We start from the raw sequence: 22,227 nt of genomic DNA on the forward strand, positions 1-22,227 counted from the left end.
GCTTGCCTCCCTGGTGCCCACTACACACCATTTTCCAATTGGATTACGAAAAGCAATAAACTCACCTGTGAAGTTTCAATCGCGTCAAAGTGTGGAGTTTCATCTCGTGAAATCTACGTTTTTATGGCTACTACAAAAGTGAGTGTCGAAGGGGATGTTTTAGAGGAAAACTAATGTTTGCTTCTGGTACTGAAAATCCTGAAATGCTGTTAACGTACCATTTTACAAATGTCTGTTTTTTGGTACTCACTCATACTGAGCCAAGTTAGAGTTGAAAAGCTTCCGTGTGAAAATGATAAACACACCCTGTTTTTTTTTTAGTGGCATTGACTCCAATGGGAGGTCCAAGTAGGTGGAGTTGACTCCAATGGACAGTCCAATTAAGCGGAGTTGACTGCAATGGTCATCCCAAATGGGTGGGGTTTACTCCAATGGGTGGCCCAAGTAGGTGGGGTTGACTCAAATGGGCAGTCCAATTAAGTGGAGATTACTCCAATGGTCATCCCAAATAGGTGGGGTTTACTCCAATGGGCAGTCCAATTAAGTGAAGTTGACTCCAATGGTCATCCCAAGTAGGTGGGGTTGACTCCAATAGGTGGCCCAAGTAGGTGGGGTTGACTCCAATGAGCAGTCCAATTAAGTGGAGTTTATTCCAATGGTCATCCCAAGTAGGTGGGGTTGACTCCAATGGGCAGTCTAAATTAATTTTTTGGTACGCTTTCAGAACAGGTGTACTACGTAACACTACCCAGTCCATTGCAGGTCCCGTTCACACTCAGATTCGCACTCACTCATACTGAGCCAAGTTAGAGTTGAAAAGCTTCCGTGTGAAAATGATAAACACACCCGTAAAGCACACTGGTACTTGTGTTGAAGGTACTGGATAAAGATGGCACGGTCGCAGATTCGGTCTCCACCACTCACTCCATGTGTGAGCCTGTGTCACTAACCTCATTTCCGGTATTTACAGCGCACAAATTCACACCACCTGTTAGGCATTTTGGAACATCGTTTACCGGAGCTAGAGTGGCACTCCTAGTGATTCAGGTGTTGAACTATAAACGTCTCATCTTTTTCGGGACAGTACCCATTTTTATGCATCATGTCTTGTTTTTATTTGTGGCATTTCAGAATGTAACGAAATGTCCCAGAATGCCCCGTTTTTTTTTTAGCTGGGCGAAACGCAAATGGGGACCCAATTCCCCCTTTGATTTCATGCACGTTTTTTACAAGGCGCATGAAACACCTCAGAGAAATATGAATTGATTTCAATTCTCTCTTAACACACTCGCTGGATTAAGGAGTTGTGTCTCGTTTTGAAATCATGAAAATCTAGTTAGTCTATAAAGCACAAGGTTTTTGGTTGATCCTCACCCATCAGCCACACTCATTCCCTGTATAAGTAACTTAACCTGCGAGTGTTTATCTTGTTAAAAATATTAAACCCCCTGATCTGTGCTGTGCCTGTGAAGCGCTGGTCAAATTAGACGACTTTTCAGGCGATTTTCAGTCAAAGCCTTCATTTATATTATCATAGCCAGTCGGAGGCAGTTGGCAGTGCGTTCCCATAAGGCCGATCGTCTAATGTGACATGCCTAATGACTGACACCACATAGCCTGCCACTTGCTCTGATAAAATCAAACAGGTTGGATTTTCACATTAGTCGGGGAGGTGGGCTGTATACGCAGGAGGGCTGGCAACCAAATGAGCCAACGATTGTTCGCTTGGAAGTACAATCACGTAGAATGTAGCAAATAATAAACATGCCTGTTTTACACCTCACAAACAGAACAGGAGCTCGTCTGTCTGATATCTCATGTTTTACATACCAAAATAGAATTATAAAAATAATTAAAGAGCAGGGACCATTCGAACTGTGCCATGTCTGTCAGGCAACATGCTATTGGCTCTCAGTGAGCTTCACTGTATTGGAAGATAGGCTCTCGGTCAGGACATGTGACATAGACTGTGTGGTGTCTCAGTTGGAAAACGGGTATAGGAATTATGAGCTAAAAAGAGGGGTAAAGAGATTAAAAATAAAAAAAGGAAAGGCAGTGAATGGAGCTGGATGTTATGCAATTGTGATTTTAGTCGTGTAATTTAAAATGGTTCTTTGATGAGATCCAAGTATATATCTCTCTGCAGCTTGAAGCCCCCACCCTAGAGCTACAAGTAGGTGGAGTTGACTCCAATGGTCATTCCAAGTAGGTGGGGTTGACTCCAATGGGCGGCCCAGGTAGGTGACATTGACTCCAATGGGAGGTCCAAGTAGGTAGAGTTGACTCCAATGGACGGTCCAGTTAATTGGACTTTACTCAAATGGTCATCCCAAGTAGGTGGGGTTGACTCCAATGGGTGGCCCAAGTAGGTAGGGTTGACTCCAATGGACAGTCCAATTAATTGGAGTTGACTCCAATGGGAGGTCCAAGTAGGTGGGGTTGACTCCAATGGGTGGCCCAAGTAGGTGGGGTTGACTCCAATGGGAGGTCCAAGTAGGTGGGGTTGACTCCAATGGGTGGCCCAAGTAGGTGGTGTTGACTCAAACAGGCACCAATAGAGTTTAGCTGCAGATCTCCAGAGCTCCTGCTAGTTACAGCATGGTTATGATCAGAATTGTGGGAGGGTTACCTGACTCCAATAATGCCAAATACTGCCATCTAAGTTAATTACACCTCCTTGGAGCTCCAGGGTGGAGGCTTCAGGCTGCAGAGAGAGATCAGTGAGTTCGGTGGGCAAATCTGTCATGCCCCATGACATCAGGTTAAATTCATGATTAATTCAGGTAAGTGTGGCCCCTTAGCAGTTAAGAGTCAATTGGCAGTGATCTCTATGTGTAAAACAATGTACATGTATAGCCCCTTGGAATGGTATTTACTGCAGTTTGTGCAGTTCCCCCCAGAGGCTAAAATGGATTATAAAGAGTCCCTTGACCTTTCGGTGCTCACCTTGTCCTAAAAGCGAGTATATCAGAGTTGGGATGGTGTTCAGTACAGTAAGCTACTATATAAAGTGAAGTCTGTCTGGAGAGTCGGTGCCAGTTAAACAATAAGAGCTCACTGCACAGGACAACTTGAAATATTTTAATAAATGAGGAAGAAGAAGAAGAGGAAGAAGGGGCTGAAAAATTGAATGAATATTGCAATGAAGACAACACTTTCTTTTTTTTGTTTTTTTAAATGAGTTAATGTGAAGCGCCAGGCAGTGCCATCTTTTGGCTCGAAAGTAATGTGCTTATTTTAGGCTTGATTTCATTTCTCTTACTAGAGCTGGCAGCCCCGGCGTGTGCCCGTCTCGGAGTTTGTGCATCTGCCAGGCTTTTTAACACGTGTGTGTCAGCCTGGAAAAAAAATTAATTAAATAAAATAATGATAATAAATAAATAAAGGAAGGCAGGCAGGGCAACAACCAGTGCTCTTCTTATTCCACTTCAGAAAAATAAAATCTATTAAAGGTTCCTAGAGAACGTCTCTCCCAGCATCCTTTACTTTCTGGTGCTTTAAAGTGGCTTGCTTTGTCCCGTGTACCTCAGACTGGAAGAAGTGAGGGCATACCCTGAAGCCATCTTGGTTTTAAATTGTTTTTGGTGGGCAAAGCTCTGCTGCAAAAAAAACATTCTGGGAATGCCCCCCCAACAGCCAACAGTGTGCAAAGCATTGAAGAGATGAGGGTCCATTCATGGAGTGCCATAGCTGCCAGGCAGGCTGACATACCCAATTTGAAACGCTGGCACGTGCAAAGGAAGGCGGGGCCCGGTTCCACCTTCGAGAACCCAATTTGCTTTCTTTTTATTTGGCACGGGGACCTGAAATAATTGGGCACCCACTCCCCTCAGTCACACCCTAATGACATCAATATCAGGTGGCTCGTCATTATTAAAAGGGACAAATTCACCTCTTATAGAATAAAGAAAAACTGACACGCTAAGCAAGTTGTGAAAAGAAGAAAGGAAAAAAAAAAAATAAAAAAATAAAATGCAACTCTGAAATGAAAGAAAAAATACATCAGTCTGGGCTTCTGTGCTACTCTGACATCCAGATGCCGGCCGTCCACCAGGCTGAATGATCCCTTCTCTGGGACAAAATAAAGAAAGTTCAGCATATGGATTGAAAATTAAGAAGGTCTCTATTGTTATTAGAATTAAAAACTAATAATAGTGCATGAGAGACATCCAGCCATGTCTGTGAAGTCCATGTCTATTGTTTTTTTGGACACACTTTGTGTGTGAGCTGCCCTGGAAGTGACCGTTCCATTAGTTAAATGAGGGTGAAGGAAGTCCAAGCTGGCAGGTATGGTGCCATTCCATCCTTGAGCTTTCGGTGCTCTCAGCACTGTTCCTCCCCCAGAGACTCACGGATTTCGCCCATGTCCATGGAAGCAGCGGGGACCATTGCTTTGGTTCCCCCTCCGGGAAACACTTCTACAGAGCTGGAGATGGACTGGACTGAGCGATCGCGGTAGTAGCTGATGGCCTCCTGGTCAATGAAAGTCTGTTCTTCACGGAGTCCCTGCTCAAACATCTTGCGCTTGTGCCGGAATTCAATGACAGTCTTGGTGTAGGAATTCAGGGTGGTGACCGAGGCTGCCATGCAGCAGGTGAAAGACCCCCATGCCAGGCTGAGAAAAATAAAGAAAAAGGGAAAACATTTTATTAGAACGTCGTTAGCTTTTGACAAGAACAGACAATTCAGTATAAGAAAGCTGGGCAGTCCTCTCCACACAACTCCTCCAAAATAACATCAAGTCGAGTTTTGAAGGACCCTGAAGTCCTACTGTCTACTACACTACTTGGTCACTTATTCCAGGTGTCTGTTTGTGTGAAATTTACATTTAACATTTTCCAACTGTGTTCTTGATGAACTCATTTTAAAGTCACAGTCTCGATCCACTGGACTAATTCCCTTCATAATTTGAAACACCTCAATCAGGTCTTCTCTTCATCTTCTTTTGCTTAAACTGAAGGCTCAGCTCTTGTCATCTTCCCTCATAACTCATCCCATGTAGCCCTGAATCAGCCTCGTCGCTCTTCTCAGGACCTTTCCTAGTGCTGTTATGTCCTTAATGTAGATCAAACCTACACCCAGTACTCCAGATGAGGCCTCACCAGTGTGTTATAAACCCTGAGCAGAACCTCCTTGGACTTGTAAACCACACATCAAGGCGCTGTATAACCTGGCAGTCTGTTAGCCTTCTTAATGGCTTCTGAACACTGCCTGGCAGTTGATAATGTCGAGTCCACTCTGACTCCTAAGTCCTCCTCGTAAGGTGGACTTTAAATGTTCAGACCTCCGATTGTGTATTCAAACCTTACATTTGTACTTCTTATGTGTAATTCTTTCCATTTACTGACATTTCATCGTCCACAACTCTGCCCAAGCCTGAGTGCAGTCCAAGTCCCTCTGTGATTATTTAACGGATTTGAGATTATCTGCCTGTCCACCTCTCTTGGTATCATCTGCAAAACTTAACCAGCTTGTTATTTATATTCCTGTCTAAATTATTTATATGTTACAAGCCAAACTCAATTTTAGGATAAACTAGATTTGTCCAGTCCATACTACGTTGTCCATAGCACGACAGGATGAAACCCACCCTTAGGAGGAACTTGTATGGCCTCGGCTAAACTAGCGAACTGTAATATTAACAACTAGCCGACGCCGCCGTAGCATACGGCGGTGTAAGAATAGGAACGGAAAACAATGAGAAAGGAATTCAGAATTCAAGAAGAAATAAATACTTCTTGAAAGACGCAGTGTGCGTGTAGAATTTCCGGCCAAGTAGGATTGCATGTGAAAGTGATAAATAAATCAGGCTGTCCGAATTTACGTACTGAGGTTATGGCATCCTGCTAGTTTTTTTTTTGCATGTATTTTGGACTTCCTGGAAATGTGGACGGTAATAGGATCATTTTGCCTACACGCACGTTGTTATATTCAGCGTTTGCTTGCAGTGCGTCTGTATTCAAACATTGCATTGTTCCACGCGCAGATCTTGTTGATGTAATCTGAAATAGTTGAGACGCACGCCCTCTGTTTTAACATACGCATCTACGACGTACTGTTGGAATAGTTCGTCGCTGAAGTGCAAAATACTAAATGTATTCCCCATTGCTAATCTGTACGCGTAAAACTGGCATTGAGTAAGCCTTATTCGCTTGGCAGTTCTTTTATCGGGAACATGTTGTAAATCTAAAATAAAAGTGGATAAACCATAGGATCGCAATTCATATTGAACGTGGAAATCTGTTTACAGGAGTTGCTTAGGGGACAGATGCAAATGTCCCTTTTGGCAAGCGTTTCGCTATTTTCTCCGATGAAAATCGCTGCAATGTCGGGGCATTGTATCGTCGTAAATCCTGCCTAGGGTTTTCCTTAAAAACCATTCGTACAGATGCTGTTGGACTGGACTGAGCGATTTCATGCATGTGTTTGTATGATTTAGCGAAGGGGTTGATGGTTCTGAGCCTGGAATCTAGCTGGAGAATTACATTTTCGCTGCATGTGTAACCGACTCGACTCTGCTTTTTCCTTCGATGTGTAAATAGTTATCACGTAGGCACGTTGGGTTAGAAAACAAGCTTTTATTTCCCTCTTTCAGTACACCCCTTTGCAAAACAAAAGGAAAGAAATAAACAGAGCGTCACATACACGTCTTCTTCCCTCTGCCCCTACAGCGTCCACCGCGCTTCTCGCGTTATTATTTATACAAACACATTACATATAAAACTATTTACAAAAAAATTACTCCAATTTTCCAAAGAAAACGATTTACAATACACATAGCTTTATACAAAAAAATCCTAATTTTAGATAGATAGATAGATAGATACTTTATTAATCCTTTTATAATTATATATTCTTAACAAATGGAAAGAAAATATATATATTTATATAGCATACCTTTGCAAAACAAAAGGAAAGAAATAAACAGCGTCACATACATGTCTTCTTCCCTCTGCCTATTAAATAATAAGTTAAATCGATTACAAATTATTAACACAAAGTAAATGAAAAAAATAAAAAATATCGGGAAAAAACTGAAACCACAACCTACCCCTACAGCATCCACCGCGCTTCATGGCGTTGGAGCCAAAAACGAGGTGCACGCAGGTTGTGACGCTAATTAACGCTCGTGTTACAACAGATTATATTGTTGGTATACTATAAACTATTTACAGGGATCAACACTTTTGGGGAAGTTCATAACAAAAAAAAAAAGAATAAATAAATAAAATTATACTTAACATTTTACACTTTGCTACACATGCAGAGTTTGCTCAATTTTGTAAGCGTACTGCAGTAGCTTGCGCTGTGTTAAAAACATACAACTGTCCATATCCTGGGGAGGTAGAAGTGTTAGCGTATAGTGGAGAGATTTGGTGATAAATTTGCCCGTGTATTTTAAAACAGTATGGTCCGTGGCCAGGACGTTGAGTTATCTGTGCACCCGTGGAAGCAAACGCCAGAGAAGAGTTGTATTCTCAAATGTGTTCACGATCATTTTTAGCTTCTGATGTTTGCTGTGTAAGAAGCTGTTGTAAAGACACAGGTGGCTCCGCAAAGGTGGTAAAGCTACTCTACTGTTGTGGCAGCACCTCGAGTACTTGTTGGATGTATTACGCTCAGCAGGCCAGTATAGTGCATGAAGTGGAAGACAACCAATAGGAATCGAGAAATACCGTGTCGGCTGCGTGTGGGCGGGACCGGCTTTGAAGTGGAAGCAAGACGAACCAGAAGAGAAATATATATAAGAGATAGCAGCAGCCATCACTGACCCCTGCTGGACACCACGCTTAACATCACCCAATTCCTCTCTCCATCACCCTCTGCTTCCTGCCAGTTCCGCGGCCATGTACACACCACACCCTTTTGGTTTGATGCCCACCCTCTAATGTGGCACCTTATCAAATGCTTTATGCAAGTCAAGATAAACGATCTCATATGCTCCACTTTGATCAGAGTGTTTTGTTGATTCCTCATTAAATTCCACCCTGTTGATAAAACACGACCTCCTTCTTCTGAACCCACACTGACTGGTAGTCTCATCCAGAAAAGGCAACGCCATCCATCCTAACTGAGACATCAGTTCATTAGAACATTAGAACATTAGGACACTCTGGATGAGAACAGGCCATTCAGCCCAACAAAGCTCGCCAGTCCTATCCACTTATTTCTTCCAAGAAAACATCAAGTCGAGTTTTGAAAGTCCCTAACGTCTTACTGTCTACCACACTACTTGGTCGCTTATTCCAAGTGTCTATCGTTCTTTGTGTAAAGAAAAACTTCCTAATGTGTGTGGGAAATTTACCCTTAACAAGTTTCCAACTGTGTCCCCGTGTTCTTGATGAACTTATTTTAAAATACAAGTCTCGATCCACTGGACTAATTCCCTTCATAATTTTAAACACTTCAATCATGTCACCTCTTAATCTTCTTTTGCTTAAACTCTAAAGGCTCAGCTCTTTTAATCTTTCCTCATAATTCAACCCCTGTAGCCCTGGAATCAGCCTCATCGCTCTTCTCTGGACCTTCTCTAGTGCTGCTATGTCCTTTTTGTAGCCTGGAGACCAAAACTGCACAAAGTACTCCAGATGAGGCCTCACCAGTGTGTTACAAAGTTTGAGCAGAACCTCCATGGACTTGTACTCCACACATCAAGGCGCTATATAACCTGACAGTCTGTTAGCCTTCTTAATGGCTTCTGAACACTGTCGGGAAGTCGATAGCTTAGAGTCCACTATGACTCCTAAATCCTTCTCATAAGGTGGACTCTCGATTTTCCGACCGCCCATTGTGTATTCAAACCTCACATTTCTACTTCCTATGTGTAATACTTTACATTTACTGACATTAAATTTCATCTGCCACAAATCTACCCAAGCCTCTATGCTATCCAAGTCCTTCTGTAATCATATAACGGATTCCAAATTATCTGCTAATCCACCTATCTTGGTATCATCTGCAAACTTAACCAGCTTGTTACTTATATTCCTATCTAAATCATTTATATATATTAAAAATAGCAGCGGCCCAAGGATCCAATCGTGATCCAATCCCAATCGTGAAAGTATCTGTCACCTTCTGTTACACTGCACTGTAATTAAAGTAAGTCATAGTCTAACAGAGTGGCGTCTTCCCAGTCACTGATGAGGGTCTCACTCAGCCTTATAAAGGCTCTGTATGCATGAAAAGAGACTCGAAAAGGGCCTTCTTCACAGCTTCTGAACACTGCCTGGCAGTTGACTGGGGGCCGTGTTCACTATGACTCCTTAACCCTCCTCATATGGTGTAATTTCAATTGTCAGACCTTCCATTGTGTATTCAAACCTCACATTTCCAGTACCTACATGTAATTCTTTACATTTACTGACATTACATTCCATCTGCCCAAGCCTGTGTGCTGTCCAAGGCCCTCTGCGATGACCCAACGGATTCGAGATTATCTGCCAATCCACCGAGCTCAGTATCATCTGCAAAACTAACCAGCCTGTTCTTTATTCTAATATGATGTTTGCTAATGTATATTAAAAACAGCAGCGACCCTGATTCCTTAGTGACCCCCAGTCCTGACAAGCTTCCTCACACACCCACCCTGTGTTTTGCACTCCCGGAACTCCCAACGCTCCACATCACTTCATTGTCATTTAAAAAGACGTACATTTGTCCACGCTTTCACCTTTCATCTTAACTAGAAAAAGATAATCCGAGTACATCACACCACTTCTAGCGTCGTTACATTGGTCATTTAGAATTGACTTTAAATTACTACTAATGGTTTACAAAGCCTTAAATAATCTCACCCCGTCCCATATTTTGTGATGTCTGCCCCCTTACACTCCAAGTCGTAACCTCAGATCTTCAGATGAAGGCCAGTCAGTTATCGTCCAACTTGCTATATCCTAACACAGGGTCACGGGGGGGCAGGAATAAATCCCGGGCAGGGCACTAGCTCTCCGCAGGACACACACACACTAGGGACAATTTCAGATTGCCAATGCACCTAACCTTCATGAATTTGGACTCTGGGAGGAAACCAGAGTACAGACACGGGGAGAACAAGAAAACTCCACACAGGGAGGACCCGGGAAGCGACCCCAGGTCTCCTTACTGAGAGGCACCACTGTGCCACCGTGCTGCCCTCTTCAGATGAAGGGCTGCTTATAATTCCAACCTGAAAAGAAGTGGTGAGGCGGTCTTTTGCTCTTATACACCTAACATTTGGAGTACTTTACCAACAGAAATTTGCCAGACTAATACTGCAGAACAATTTAAAAAACTGCTAAAACCCATTATTTTAAAGTGGCTTTTTCATAGCTACATTTTAGTTGTATCCCTCTTAGTCTTTATGGGCATTGAATTATTAATTTCCCCTGCCTTCTGCAATTCCCTACTAATCTGGACTATTCTCTGCTGTCTTTTCCAGGTCTTCTGTGCTGATGATCTGGGCCACCGCCACCTGATGAAGGTACCACGCTGCTCCCTGTGTTTATGGATTGAATGGCAGGTGTCCCAGATGTCCACACATCCTTTTTCTTCTTCTTCATCTTTTGGCTGCTCCCGTTAGGGGTTGCCACAGCAGATCATCTTCTTCCATATCTTTCTGTCCTCTGTAACACCAATCACCTGCATGTCCTCTCTTACCACATCCATAAACCTTCTCTTAGGCCTTCCTCTTTTCCTCTTGCCTATCAGCTCTATCCTTAGCATCCTTCTCCCAATATACTCATCATCTCTGCTCTGCTCATGTCCAAACCAACGCCCACTCACCTCTCTGACTTTGTCTCCAAACCGTCCAACCTAAGCTGATCCTCTAATATACTTGTTCTTAATCCTGTCCATCCTCGTCACACCCAATGCAAATCTTAATATCTTCAACTGTGCCATCTCCAGTTCTGGGGCCTCATGCATAATGGCGTGCGTAGAATTCACACTAAAACATGGCATATGGACAAAAGTAGAAATGTGCGTATGCACAAAAAAATTCAGATGCAGAAAATGATGCGTAAGCCAACTTCCACACACTTCCGTTACAGAAATCCTGGTCTGTGTTAAATGTAACGCTCGTGCATGCGCCTGACGCCCCTCCCAGACTCCTCCCAGAATTACGCCTTTTGAATATGCAAATCAACATAAATATTCCCTTAAGTTCAGCGTGCTGTGAAAAGACAATAGCAAAAGTAAGGGGAAAAAAGATGCAAATGGCCAAGAAGCCAGCAGTACTCCATCTGACTTGTTTCCATTTCCACCTGTGTGAACTCATCACACACTTATCTGGTCTAACAAAACACTTCAGAGAAAAATTTGACAGACTGAAAATGGTCCATTTTAGGCTTCAAATCATTTGTACGATATCCCGGGAAAGGAAACAAATCTACGATGTAAGAACCTAACATTGCAGACTTAGAAGCCGTAAAATTAAATATGGTCTGAGACTGGCAAGGATTGGTTTCAAATTATGTAACTGGGTTGGAACGAAAACCTGCAGCCACCGCGGCCCTCCAGGATTGACGTTGGCCACCCCTGCTCTAAACGGTTTAAGTGCCACATGAGAGGAAGTCCTGTAGGTGTCAGCGAACCTCAATAAGGCAGCGTGGTTTTCAGGTCTAATTGACACCTCCAGGTGTCTGTATTGTGTTCAGTTGCCGCTTAAACTGACCGGAAATAATAAGATTAGACAGTTTAGCATTCAAAATGACAATCATTAGAAAGAAGACAAGAAAATTGACTTTGATGGGCGTGTTTTTGGTGTCAGGAGATTCACTGTCTGCTTTGGTCTCTGTTTATCATTAATCCTTTGGCCATAATGTAGGTTAAGTGTGGCTTCCTAGTGTGTAATAAGAGATTCTAGCTTTCTTTCTAGCTCGTTCCTTCATTTCAGGTCAATCCCTCTTATTGATCAAACCTCTCCTTTAATGACATGCCTTGTTTCAGCTACCTTACCTGCTATCACATAAACGACCAAAGTGCAGATTTTACTTAATGGGATGCCATGTTGCCTACCTTTGCTTTTTTTTATCTTTCCCTCCTAGGCCGCACTCTTTTTCCTCTGCGGTTCTTAATTTCATGAATTCTTCTCAGAATGTGAATGATCCTCATCTTAGCTTCAGTGCTAATTTCCTCTAATTGCAGGTATTCATTATTGGCTTTCATTACACCTTATCCTCTTTTTTTTTGTCCCAAGACTGTTGAGTTTTGACCTGGTCTATTGTTCCTGATTTTTGCTCTCATTCATTCTAATCAAAAGCTCAACCAGGTTCATTAACTCTGTTAGGGCTAATTATTTTTTTTTTCGTTTTGAATATTTTTTCAAAAACTCAATTTTTCTAACAAGCAAACACAAAGCAATGGTCCATCCATCCATTATCCAACCCTCTATATCCTAACTACAGGGTCACGAGGGTCTGCTGGAGCCAATCCCAGCCAACACAGCCCACTGCAGGGCGCGCACACACACACACACCAAGCACACACTAGGGACAATTTTGGATCGCCAATGCACCTAACCTGTATGTCTTTGTAATGTGTTAGGAAACCCACGTAGACACGGGGAGAACATGCAAACTCCACACAAGGAGGACCTGGGAAGCGATTTGCATCAAAATCCGAGTTCGATAAATCGGATTCAGCAATAATACTCAAAAAATAAATAAATGATACACACGGAGTACTTTGCTTTGCGCATTTGCTTCGCTCTCTCGCTCAATGTTGATATCATTGTAGTTGTTGTTTTCTCTCTGTTACTCAAGCACACGCAGGGATTTGACGTCAAGTCAACGAGTCAAATACAATGTCAAGTCAACGAGTCAAACAGTCCTCCCAGTAAAGAGGGTCTACCTATAACGTAATGGTAAGTTTTATCGACATTTACAGCTTTTAGCGCCCTCTGCCCCTGGATATCGACTTTAGTCAATATCTGTCCTCAACCTCTTGAGTTGACAAAAGTCGACATCCACCCAAAAGGAGTTAAAAACCGGATAAGATGTTACTGTCCATTGTGTGGTGGGTGGAACAGATCTCTAATGATTTCCAAGGCCTTCTTATGGCATCGACTGTTACCGATCAGGGAGTATGGCACCAATGTTGTGTTGTGGAGTTCAGAGGCAGACGTGCCAAACATGGTGCTACACTGTCCACCACAGTCAATGAGAATGCTAAGAAACTAAACATCTGAGGACCTAAAGATTGAGTGAAGATGCTGTTAACTGGTGTCAAACACAGATTGCCTGTGATAGTAAGCTGTGTCTATGATAGGATGAAGAGAAACCAACAGCAGAATTATTTTTTTATTCTAATCTAAATGGGTCTGCACCTGGACCCATTTCACCTGAACCCACCATGTCCTATTGCAACTCTTAACTCCTTACTAATTTATAATTGGCAGGATCCCAAGAAATTTCCTCGGTTATCATTCCTGTGGTAAGCAGTTCCTGACTTCTGGGGCTCCACATATCTACAAATGGGCTGGGACACCCTGTTGAACACATTGCCTTCGAAAAGGCTTCTTATTTCACTAGTGTGGATCTTTTAAAAGTACGGTCTCCCTCTTGGGGCCCCCTTCTCTACAGCGTCCTCCACATGAGTCTTAACCATAGGACAAAACTCATTCTTCAGGTCCTGTCAAGTGCTAAGAAACTGAATGTCTGAGGACCTAAAGAATGAGTTAGGTCTAATGGTTAAGATTATGGTTGTGGGAGGAGTCCTCTGACTCATGAATAATGATGACTGTCAAGTAGGCGTGCCTTGCAGTGGGCGTGTCATAAAGCATGACTGTGTCTAGGGTAGTAACTTTAAATCTTCTTATATAAACATACAATCTTACCGAATCGCAGAGGTCTGCTGCTGGACTCATCACCCTAAACCCACCATGTGGTGCTTCCACCTGCCTTATCTATGCATCACTACAGCTCTTAATTCCTTACCAATTTCTAATCGCCAGGTTCCCAAGAAATTTCTTAGGTTATTGTCATTCCTGTAGTCAGCAATTCTTGACTTCTGGGGCTCCACATATCCACAAATGGGCTGGGACACCCTGTTGAACACATTGGCTTCCAACGGGCTTCTTATTTCACTAGCGTAGCTCTTTTTAAAAGTGTGGTCTTTCTTGGGCCCCCTTATCTACAGCGTCCTCCACATGAATCTTAACCATAGGACAAAACCCATTCTTTTGTTCAGTAATAATATCCATCCATCCATTTTCTAACCCGCTGAATCCAGATATAGGGTCACGGGGGTCTGCTGGAGCCAATCCCAGCCAACACAGGGCACAAGGCAGGAACCAATCCTGGGCGGGGTGCCAACCCACCGCAGGACACACACAAACACACACTAGGGCCAATTTAGTCCACCTAACCTGCATGTCTTTGGACTGTGGGAGGAAACCCACACAGACACGGGGAGAACATGCAAGCTCCACGCAGGAAGGACCCGGGAAGCGAACCGGGGTCTCCTAACTGCGAGGCAGCAGCGCTACCACTGCGCCACTGTGCCGCCCCAGCAATAATATGCAAAAAATAAATAAATGATACACACCGAGTACTTTACTTTGTGCATTTTCTTCGCTCTCTCGCTCAGTGTTGATACCATTCTACTGTAGATGTTGTTTACTCTCTGCTACTCATGCACACGCAGGGATTCAACGTCAAGTCAACGAGTCAAATACAATGTCAAGTCAACGAGATGAACAGTCCTCCTATTAAAGAGGGTCTACCTATAACGTAACTGTACGTTTTATCGATGTTTACAGCGTTTAGCGCCCTCTGCCCCTGGATATCGACTTTAGTCAATATCTGTCCTCAACTCCTTGAGTTGACAAAAGTCGACATCCACCCAAAAAGAGTTAAAAACCGGATAAGATGTTACTGTCCATTGTGTGGTGGGTGGAACAGATCTCTAATGATTTCCAAGGCCTTCTTATGGCATCGACTGTTACTGATCAGGGAGTTTGGCACCAATGTTGTGTTGTGGAGTTCAGAGGCAGACGTGCCAAACACGGTGCTACACTGTCCACCAAAGTCAATGAGAATGCTAAGAAACTAAACATCTGAGGACCTAAAGATTGAGTGAAGACACTGTTATCTGGTGTCAAACACAGATTGCCTGTGATGGTAAGCTGTGTCTATGATAGGCTGAAACGGCAGAATTATTTTTTTAATCTGTCTCTGGCCTCAAGTCTTTTCCCCTACTAGATTCCCAAAGAGCAGCTTCTAGAAAAACTAATATAAATTGGATATGTAAGTCATTCACATGAGAAACACCAAAGATTAGGAGGAGGAGGCAAGGTTCTGTGCAGCGCAGAGGGTTCCTTGTAAAATGATGTCTGGAGTTGCAGAAAAATAGTCAAGTACGCTTCATTGAGGGGTTATTAGAATTTGATAGCACAGCCTTGGTATTATCTGCCGCCTCATTACGTAGGCTCCTTTTCTTGTTCATGTTGTGACGTCTATTTCATTTCCCCTCTGTTTTCACCAGGTTGGTAGAGTGCAAAGGGTACCCTGTAGACTGTGGAGAGAATTGGGGAGAGGCAGGCTAAGAGGAAGAGGAGACTCTGCTGTGCCTTTTTGGCTATTTAGGTGATTTAAATTGACCAAGTTAAGTCAGCTGGCAGGTGCACACCAAGGAATTTAGTTAAAGCTCATTGGAGAATTGGGCGCAGTTGCTTGGTGTCGCATAACCAGTCATTTGCAGCATATTGTTTCATTCTTGATGAAGACATCCAAAGTCCTGACTCCAGCTGCAGATCTCCAGTGCTGCACTCCATCCACTCAACGTCCTGTGACTGTCAATGTGCCCAGTGATGTTCAGCGATACTCCTGCTCGTTCTCATAAAACATTATTATGTTACCTCTGTACTACACTGTCCACCATGCTGAAGCCTGACTGTGTCTTGAGTTGCAGCTTTTAAATTATGTGACATAAATGATCAGTCTGACTGGCTGAATCGTGTGGGTCTGTAGCTGGACTCATCTCCCTGAACCCACCATGTGGTGCTGAATATCTGAGGACCTAAAGAATGAGTTAGGTCCTATGGTGTGGATCTTTTTAAAAGTGTGGTTTTTCTTGGGCCCCCTTCTCTACAGTGTCCTCCACATGAATCTTAACCACAGGACCTAACTCATATTTTAGGTCCTGTCACATGCTAAGAAACTGAATGTCTGAGGACCTGAACAATGAGTTATGTCCTATGGTTAAAATTTTGGTTATGGGAGGAGTCATCTGACTCATGAATAATGGTAACTGTCAAGTAGGCGTGTCTTGTAGTGGCCATGTCATGAAGCACGACTGTGTCTAGGGTAGCAACTTTAAATCTTGTGACATAAACGTACGATCTGACAGAATTGCAGAGGTCTGCATGTGGTGCTTCCACCTGCTGTATCTATGTATTACTGCAACTCCCAACTGCTTACCAATTCCTAATTACCAAATTCCCAAGAAACGTCCTAGGTTATCATTCCTGTGGTCAGCAGTTCCTCACTTCTGGGGCTCCACATATCGACAAATGAGCTGGGACACTCTGTTGAACACATTGGCTTCCAGCAGGCTTCTTATTTTTTACTAGCATGGATCTTTTTAAAAGCGTGGTCTTTCTTGAGCCTCCTTCTCTGCAGTGTCCTCCACAAGACTGTTAACCATAGGACCTAACTCATTCTTCAAATCCCATCAAGTACTAAGAAACTGAATGCCTTAGGATCTAAAGAATGAGTTAGGTCTATGGTTAAGATTATGGTTGTGGGAGGGGTCATCTGATTCATGAATAATGATGACTGTCAAGTAGGCGTGTCTTGTAGTGGGTGTGCCATAAAGCATGACTGTGACTAGGGTAGCAACTTTATCTATACATTACTGTTGCTCTTAACTCCTTACCAATTTCTAATCATCAGGGTTTGGTTATTATCATTCCTGTGGTCAGCAGCTCCTCCCTTTTGATGCTCCACATATCCACAAATGGGCTGGGACACCCTGTTGAACACATTGGCTTCCAAAATGCTGCTTACTTCACAAGTGTGGATCTTTTTAAAAGTGTGATCTCTCTCTTGGCACCCCTTCTCTACAGTGTACACTACATGAATCTTAACCATAGGACCTAACTTATTCTTCAGGTCCTCAGATATTCAGTTTCTTACCATGAGGACCTAAAGAATGAGTTAGGTCCTATGGTTAAGATTATGGTTGTGGGAGGGGTCATCTGATTCATGAATAATGATGACTGTCAAGTAGGCGTGTCTTGTAGTGGGTGTGCCATAAAGCATGACTGTGACTAGGGTAGCAACTTTATCTATACATTACTGTTGCTCTTAACTCCTTACCAATTTCTAATCATCAGGTTTTCGGTTATTATCATTCCTGTGGTCAGCAGCTCCTCCCTTTTGATGCTCCACATATCCACAAATGGGCTGGGACACCCTGTTGAACACATTGGCTTCCAAAATGCTGCTTACTTCACAAGTGTGGATCTTTTTAAAAGTGTGATCTCTCTCTTGGCACCCCTTCTCTACAGTGTACACTACATGAATCTTAACCATAGGACCTAACTTATTCTTCAGGTCCTCAGATATTCAGTTTCTTACCATGAGGACCTAAAGAATGAGTTAGGTCCTATGGTTAAGATTATGGTTGTGGGAGGAGTCATCTGATTCATGAATAATAATGACTGTCAAGTAGGCGTGTCTTGTAGTGGGTGTGTCATAAAGCATGACTGTGTCTAGTGCAGTGTTTCTCAAATAGTGGGGCGCGCCCCCACCTCGGGGAACATGCTTTTTTATTTTTCTTTTAAATTTTTTTTTAATTTAGAATGCACTTTAAATCTTTTCTGTTACATTTAATAAAGCTATTCTTTGTTGTTAATTGGTCCATATTTCTTTCATTTTTTATTCTCTTATATGTTAAAAAGGATACAGTGTTATGCAGAGGTGTACTTTTAACAATTTTATAGACAAATGATACTATTTATAGTCGCGCGGGGGGCGCGAGATGTTTTCTTCTTCCTAGGGGGGGCATGACAGAAAATAACTGAGAAGCACTGGTCTAGAGTAACAAACTTTACCTATGTATTACTGCAGCTCTTAACTCCTTACCAATTTCTAATCGCCAGGTTCCCAAGAAATTTTTTCAGTTATTATCATTCCTGTGGTCAGCAGCTCCTCACTTCTGATGCTCCACATATCCACAAATGGGCTGGGACACCCCGTTGAACACATTGGCTTCCAACAGACTGCTTGTTTCACTAATGTGGATTTTTTAAAAAGTGTGGTCTCTGTTGGGCCCCCTTCTCTTAAATTTTTGTTTTTTTCCCTGCCACATGACAGATGGGCATTCTGTTATATCAGGGAGATTCTGAAATCCTCCCACGGACGATGAGCAATGCTCTTCCCCCCTGAGAATGTGAATATGCCTAGTAGACAGATGCTGCCTTCACCCTCAAGGATGATCAAAGACCCACCCACTGAATGAGAATGTGGTGAGACAGTGACAAGAACAGCACGCCTGGCATACTAGTGACAAATAATAACGTATGGCTACACGTTAATGTTTTATGATGGCCAGCTACGGGTCATCGTCTCACCCAGAAGCACACATCTGTATTCCGAGCTGCAGACCAGAACACTCCACATAAAACAGAGGGTCACTCACAAATCTGCTTGCAGTATTTGGAGGAGAAGTTTTGCGAATGGCATCCTCTACTAATACAATAAAATTGTTTTGGTGGTTAAAGTGAATGTGATCACTACAATCAAAGCCATTTGGAGAAAAGGAGTGGACATTGAGCTTCTAAATTTAAAAAAGCTAACACTAAGAATTAGTTAATTTGTTAATAATCCCCTCAGGAAAAAGTAGACCCCCCCAGGATGTCATCACAATGGCCGCAGAAAGGATGTGCTGTGTGTTCCATGTTGGATAAGGATTTGAGTTTACTATGTGGGACATTGGACTGCAAAGCACAAGAGTGCAACTTTAGTCTTCTGTGTGACCCTGAACTCGTCACTTAATCTGTCAGGGATCAAACTGTCACCTGCATCATTCCTTTGAGGTGCATTGTGGCACTGGTCACTGCTGCACGTTTACTCACACTACGTCCACAGATGGCATTTCTACTTGAAAATGATCTCCATGTGATCAACACATCATTTATGAAAGTATCTATACCGACTAAAACAACCAAAAACACATATGATGTAGATGTTCGCCAATGCTGGGCAGGTGTGCGTTGGCAGAAAAATCCTTCAAGGGGCTTGAATTTGATTTATTGCAAAACTGTAGTGACTGGTAAATTATTTCTCTTTTGCAGATGTATGTAGCATTCTGTGGTAAAGCATGTTAGGGGGTCCAAGGCAGTGTAGGATTTTAGTAACAAAGAAGGGTGTTGCAGAGATCAATGGGGAAAATTACTGGCTGCTTCTTAATGTGCAGGCACAATCAACTCAGCTGCTCCTCACTGAGACCCCACGTTGGTCATAAGGCCAAGCACCCGCACCCTCAGAGTATAAAGGAGCCCGAGTAGGACCAAGAAACAGAAACAGGAGACTGATGGAAAGGTGGTAAGGTGAATGGGAAGAGACCCCTCGGGGACTTCAAGGGCGGATTGTTCGCGCTAAGCATCCTGGGAGCAGGAACAGCCGGGGGGCATCGAGGGTTGTCCTTTGGACGCCTAAGCATGAGCCAAGTCAAAAAGCCATTTGGAGAAAAGGAGCAGACATTGAGCTTCTAAATTTAAAAGAGCTAACATTAAGAATTAGTTCATCAATATATATATATATATATATACACTCATCTAAAGGATTATTAGGAACACCTGTTCAATTTCTCATTAATGCAATTATCTAATCAACCAATCACATGGCAGATGCTTCAATGCATTTAGGGGTGTGGTCCTGGTCAAGACAATCTCCTGAACTCCAAACTGAATGTCAGAATGGGAAAGAAAGGTGATTTAAGCAATTTGGAGCGTGGCATGGTTGTTGGTGCCAGACGGGCCGGTCTGAGTATTTCACAATCTGCTCAATTATTGGGATTTTCACGCACAACCATTTCTAGGGATTACAAAGAATGGTGTGAAAAGGGAAAAACATCCAGTATGCGGCAGTCCTGTGGGCAAAAATGCCTTGTTGATGCTAGAGGAATTGGTATTATTGGGCTCCTTTCAAAAAAACGTTAGGGGGGGCGCGATTAAAACTGTTATGAAAACTCGGGTAGCAAATACATAAAGCTTGAGAAACGCTGATGTAAAATCCTAAGCCTTAAAGTGCAAAGATGCCGTGCAACAATTTTATGTGACTTTTTTGTCATGCTTTAAATCGGGCTTATTTTAAAACCTACATATATATGTTTGGTATCATTCTTTTCAGAATTTATAGAACTTTAATGTGATGTTGCTAGAGTTTCAGATTCTTATTCCATTTTTAAATTATAAACTAAAATATCATGAACTAACTATCTATCTATCTATCTATCTATCTATCTATCTATCTATCTATCTATCTATCTATCTATCTATCTATCTATCTATATTTATTGCCTTTCCTATCTATCTATCTATCTATCTATCTATCTATCTATCTATCTATCTATCTATCTATCTATCTATCATATAGTGCCTTTCATATCTATCTATCTATCTATCTATCTATCTATCTATCTATCAATCATATAGTGCCTTTCATATCTATCTATCTATCTATCTATCTATCTATCTATCTATCTATCTATCTATCTATCTATCTATCTATCTATATTTATTGCCTTTCCTATCTATCTATCTATCTATCTATCTATCTATCTATCTATCTATCTATCTATCTATCTGTCAAGCACCTGAAGCACTTCCGAATGGCTAATAAAAGGAGCCAACAACCACAGCTCAGGAGCCGGAGTCGGGAGGGAGAAGACAAAGCTGCCTAGGAGGAGTGGAGGATAATACTTTAATTTATTAGTGTTTTGGTGTGTGCTGTGCTTGGGACTGTGTGCTGCCTGTGGGACACGTGGAAGACGTGTGCCCACAGGTTAAGAAAAATAAATGGTTGTTTATTTTACGAGTGACTCCATGTCCAGTCTGTGTCCGGTTGGGCACCTATATAGCGCCTTTCACAATATATATATATGACCTCAAGGATGTCATCACAAGTCATTGGGAAAAGTAGAAAAGTGAAAGAATGTTTTCCTCATGGATAATTAGGTATAGTGTCTTGAAAAGTAAGCAGCTCCAGTGTCCTAATCAGATTATTGTTATTATTTGGCTGACGCCTTTACCCAAGATGACTTGCAACATCTGAGATAACAGTGGGTTACGTTTCTTTTTTTATGCCAAGTGAACTGACATGCTCGTGGTCACACAGTGTCCATAGCAGGATTTGAACCCACAACCTCAGGTTTTGAATTCTAAACCCTTAACCACTATGACACACTGCCTGCCAATAATATTAGCTCTTGGTAAAAAGAAAAAAATAAATAAAACTACAAATATTGGGTACAGAAAACTACTTAGATAGTTGCATAGTATTTCTGATAAATCGGATTAACCAATGGCACTATAACTGAGGCCCATTGTCTTCCAACTAGCTAGTTACTTAATACAGTAGTATAGTCGTCTAGTAATCTTCTGTCTGTGACCTCTACGTGGCATCTTTGTCTGTTTCGTAGCCCTGACTGACTCATCCAGGTTGGTGTGGCTTCATGTTTTTCTATTTTGTAATTTTCAACGATCCATAAATTGTTCCATATTTTGACACCTGTGGTGTTTATAGAGCATGTGTTGAAATTGAGTATAATTTTGTGTTATTAATATTATAGGGCGCTGTGATGAAGTGCCAGGCTAACGAGGACGCCAGCAGGGGGCAGTACACCCATTTAAATCTGAGACAACTGCTTCACTGATCCACGGCACCTCACCCGTGTTACAAACACCCCTGCCAATCACAGTCACTTGTTAAGTAAACAGTCTGCCTGCGGCTTTGCCTTGGCATGCACACCCCGCTGCCAGCCAGAAACTGCGCGCCAGTCGCTAATATGTGAAATGGGCACATATGCTGGCTCGTCATGCTGGCGGATCTGCTTCGTTTGTAGAGTCGCCTTCCAGACTCTTGTAAAATGCTCAGAGTCGCACTCTGGGCAGGGTCATACGTGCCATATGGCGACACCTGGCATTTTCACCCCCCAACTCCAAAACACAAACTGAATTGTGCAGGTCAGCATTTTCGTTTTTTGCGGCTCTTTCCTAATTTCTCGCCTTTGACAGCACAG

At 42.5% G+C, this 22,227-nt stretch overlaps 1 protein-coding gene across 2 annotated transcripts in view; it reads right to left on the reverse strand.

Annotated features, from left to right (window-relative positions):
* Positions 1-309: 309 nt before the first annotated feature.
* gsg1l (gsg1-like) overlaps positions 310-22,227 on the reverse strand; it is a 111,433-nt gene continuing 89,515 nt past the window's right edge. For both annotated transcript variants that reach the window (XM_039774558.1, XM_039774559.1), the window contains exon 5: positions 310-4,615. In XM_039774558.1, coding sequence (XP_039630492.1) covers positions 4,324-4,615 — 292 coding nt within the window. In that variant the 3' untranslated portion in view covers positions 310-4,323. The remainder of the gene's footprint in view (positions 4,616-22,227) is intronic.

The sequence above is a fragment of the Polypterus senegalus genome, chromosome 13 (genome assembly GCF_016835505.1).
Source record: "Polypterus senegalus isolate Bchr_013 chromosome 13, ASM1683550v1, whole genome shotgun sequence".
Lineage (NCBI taxonomy): Eukaryota > Metazoa > Chordata > Cladistia > Polypteriformes > Polypteridae > Polypterus > Polypterus senegalus.